The 3,973-nt window shown below is 54.3% G+C and overlaps 1 protein-coding gene across 1 annotated transcript in view; it reads right to left on the reverse strand.

Annotated features, from left to right (window-relative positions):
- Nucleotides 1–278: 278 nt before the first annotated feature.
- chrna11 (cholinergic receptor, nicotinic, alpha 11) overlaps nt 279–3,973 on the reverse strand; it is a 19,204-nt gene continuing 15,509 nt past the window's right edge. Inside the window, exons 10-12 of the mRNA XM_056583138.1 lie at nt 957–1,109; nt 779–836; nt 279–583 (exon numbers count right to left, since the gene is read on the reverse strand). Of these exons, the coding sequence (XP_056439113.1) occupies nt 279–583; nt 779–836; nt 957–1,109 (516 nt within the window). The remainder of the gene's footprint in view (nt 584–778; nt 837–956; nt 1,110–3,973) is intronic.

A 3,973-nucleotide genomic window follows, 5' to 3' on the forward strand; every position in this document is an offset into this window, starting at 1 on the left:
ACTCCTCTCCGTGTGTGTAGTTTATCCGAAACACCGTCGAGAGCTTCTCTCCTGCCGCCTTTCCCCAAAGACTTCCTATTGACTACTTCCTTAAAGTGCTTTTTTTCCCCCCCGTCCGTTAAAAAAGCGGTCTACATCTCTTACGGACATCTCGTCCGTAACACAAGGCTCGCCGTCCCCCTTCCTCCTCGTCCACCCCCGCTCTCCTTTCCCCGCCCTTCTGTTTCGGTTCTTCCTGTGTTTGCACTTCTTTTTCGTGACCCTCCCGGGTCCTTGCCTCAGATGAAGTCCTTCGAGACGGCCTCCACAAAGTTGGGCGCCGACATGAGGATGGAGATGGTGCAGATGATGTTGAACACGCTGAACGCCACCAGGCACAGCCGGTCGATCACCGCGCCCGCAAACTTCCACTGGTCGGCCGTGCCCGCCGCCTCGTCCTGCTCCCGGAAGCGGTCCGCCAGGTAGCGCACCTCCTCCAGCAGCGCCTGCAGCTGGGGGTCCCCCATGCCCCCCACGCCCAGCGCCGGGCAGCCCCCCGCGCCCCCGAAGCCCCCGCCGCTGGAGACGGTGCTGGGACAGCCCAGCGTGTCGCCGTGGGTCGAGCCGGCCGTGGGCGGGAGCGGCGGGGAGACGCAGAACTGGGCCTGGGAGTGTGGTGGCGGGCTGGCCCCGCCCGCCACCGCCCGCAGGCTGCCCGCCACCGAGGAGGCGGAGAGGCCTGAGCCGCCGCCACAGGCCATGTTGTTGCTCCGCTGCACGGCGTCGGCCAGCAGCGAGGCGTCGTCCAGGCTCTGGAAGCCCATGTACAGCAGGCCGCCGTTGTTGTTGGCGCTGGACTGGGCGTGGTGCAGGTGCTGCAGGTGGGGGTGCTGCAGGTGGGGGGGGTGGCCGCCGCCGGCGTGCAGGGAGCCCGTCTGGAGCGGCGCCAGGCTGCCCGGGTGCAGCGGGTGGAGGGCGGGCTCCGGGGCGTTGGGCAGGCTGTTGGTCTGGGAGCCCGAGGAGCAGCGCCGCAGGTGGGGGGCGCAGGGGGGCCTCTCGGGGTCCTCGCTCTCGCCCGGGCGCTTCATCCGCAGGAACCACGCCACCCACTGCAGCAGCACCAGCTGCATCTGGGGGGAGGAGGGAGGGAGGGAGGGAGGAGGGGAGAGGGAGAGGGAGAGGGAGAGAGAGAGAGAGACAGAGAGAGAGAGAGAGTGGGACACACACACACACACAGAAAGAGAGAGAAACAGAGAGACAGACAGACAGAGAGTCACAGAGAGTGAAACCAAGTGAGAGCAGGAGAGAGAGAAAAACAGAGCGAGAGAGAGAGAGAGAGAGAGAGAGGTGTGCGCTGGTTAGACAGAGGAGTCGTGAGTCGGGGAACCAAGTGAGCAAAAAGGACAACAACAACGATGGAGCGAGACGGAGACGTGAGGCGAGCGAAGGGAGCGGGGAGAGGCACCGGGGGGATGGAGATGAGGTGCGTTTGAAACAGGAGCGAAATAACCGAGAATGTAAAGAAGAGAAGCGTGAAGTGGCAGACACGTCCCGGGATGCAAAAGCGTCAGGTCGCCCTTCCTGTCGTGTCCCTGTTAGGGTGGAGCGGGGGCTTATGGCCTCACTAGCAGAATTGTAAGCCGCTGACTGCTCCACCGTCGCACAACGTGCATTTCACAAACGGGTGAACGTCCTGGAGACCCTCCCCGGCAGTAATAGAGTTACGAGGTGTTTGCGAGCCACGCGCACACAGGGACCACTCTGGAGAAATAATCACTCGCATTCAAAACCCACCGACGGGATATAATACTGTGTCTAATATAATAATGGGTCATTAAATGACGAACTGAAGCAAGCGTTTAACCTCCCATTTGAACCGGTTGGCATGGCAGCGCAGCGACCTCTCATTTGGCAACATTTATAAAAGGTCTCTAATTGGATAGTTGAGTGTCTCACCTCCCCGGAGTGCGGCGAGCGTTGTGACACACGCTGTGAGTGGCGCCCAGGTGGGTGCTACACACGGGTAGTGGAGGACACTGACTTCCTGTGACACTTCCAGTGACACTCACTTCCGTTGACACTCAATTTGTGAAGTGCTTTGGGGGGCCTCGAAAAGTGCAATACAAATGTAATGAATTACTTTTATCGTTGTTTAATGATTATTATTATTATGGATGCTTGTTGACCTGTGGGGTTTGTTCATCAATCCTCACACCTCACCCTTATGAAGCCTCAGCGATTCATGATCAAAGTGTTATTCAGAGAGACACCAACTGCACATTCAGAGAGCATCAGAACAGGAAAACAGCATTTCCACACCGAGCGGTTGGAAGTACTGATTGCCCACGGAAGTCACGTGACCCAGATCCCAAACGTGACACAGCGTCTGGGGTAGTTTGCGTTTGTGTGGTCCCGCCCCCCTTAAATAACATCCAGGCGAAGGGGGTGATGCCGCCTGGCTGCCCGTAAATCCAGTTGCAGGCTCAGACGTTTTGAATTTAAGATGGTGGCCTCGGCGGGCAGAGATTTACCACTTCTGCACATTACCGCAATGAGCTGATCCAGAGAGGATCACTCCGTCTTACAGACTCAAGGCTCAAGTCCCGGAAACGGAGAGCACTGTGAAGACGAGGACGGGTGACACTGGCGTTGGTTGATCAGTGTCTTGTTGTCATAGTGTTGTAGTTAACCACAGCTACGCAGCCTTTCAGGGATGTCTCTATCGCATCTGGAAGGAACGATACTGATTGGAATAACCTGCAAAAGCAGCTCAAGCTCCAGGACCTAGTGACTCTCAACTAATTTAAAGCTGCTTTTAAGAGTTGACGTCGGATTCCATTGGAAATTGCAAATGATTTAGTCAATAATCTAGATGTATTTCCACAATTCCACCTAGTGTTGAACTTATTTTGCCTTGTGTTTTATGTTGTAACTGTGTACTACTGTCCATCTTGGCCAGGTCTCTCTTGCAAAATAGATTTTAATCTCAATGGGACTAACCTGGTTAATAAAGGATATAATAATCTGGTTCCATTGGGGGATGGGGGGGTTGCGGTCGTGGTCCCAATAAGGGTTCCCTTCCCGCCCACCCCTACCCGATCCCCCCATTAGCCAGGTAACAGACCCTGGTGGTGGCTGGCGGACTGTCCGGTCAGAGACCATATCCCTTGCTGGCCCCCTGATTGTTGTTTGTTCCTTCTTGTTGATTTCGGATGCAATAATAAAAGGGGATGGTCCGCCGAGGCTCGATGAATGTCCATCGCTCCCCGTCTAAATGCAGCTATTCATCAGCCCAAAGACAGCCCGGAGATGACGGGGAGGCTTAATGTTGCAGCTGCTCGCTCGCCCAACTTCGACGTAAATCGGATGAGCGTGTGTACACACGGTAATCAAAACAACACCTCGGACGTATTGTTCCCCCCCCCCCCCCCCCGCGCTTCTATTTTCTTCATGTCGTACACGTGTGCTTCTAGAGAGGGTACGTCCGCTTGTTTTATGATCCCTTCTTCCGTCTGTGTGGTGCCACTGGTGGGCGGAGGCAGATTTATACAGGCCTTTAAAGTTAGTGGCGCTGAATTGATTGATAACATATGCAAGCCACACACTCACCGAGTCTCTTTGAAAATCAAGCAGTTGGGGTGAAATTACTGTCGTATTTCGAACGGCTCGTTGGCGGCGCGCAGACGGCGAAGGATATTATATGAGGTTTAGAGAATGGGCAAAGTGAAACGCAATATCGAGAGACCGCCCCTGTTTCTATTTTATATTACAATATTATTACATCTTACCTTACGTTATATTTTAATATCTTTATGTTTTAAATTGTGTCTGATTATATTAACAACAAGTTTGATTTAAAGGCCAACGACATTAAATTAAAATTAAATTAGCCAACGACAATGAAGGTGAGCCACCGCAAAATGTAACAATGCCCCGAATATGGTGGAAAGCAGTAAATAGGGGTTTGAATCAGCAGTGAAGGTACTTTGATAAC

This window comes from Gadus chalcogrammus, chromosome 22 (assembly GCF_026213295.1).
Source record: "Gadus chalcogrammus isolate NIFS_2021 chromosome 22, NIFS_Gcha_1.0, whole genome shotgun sequence".
Taxonomy (NCBI): domain Eukaryota; kingdom Metazoa; phylum Chordata; class Actinopteri; order Gadiformes; family Gadidae; genus Gadus; species Gadus chalcogrammus.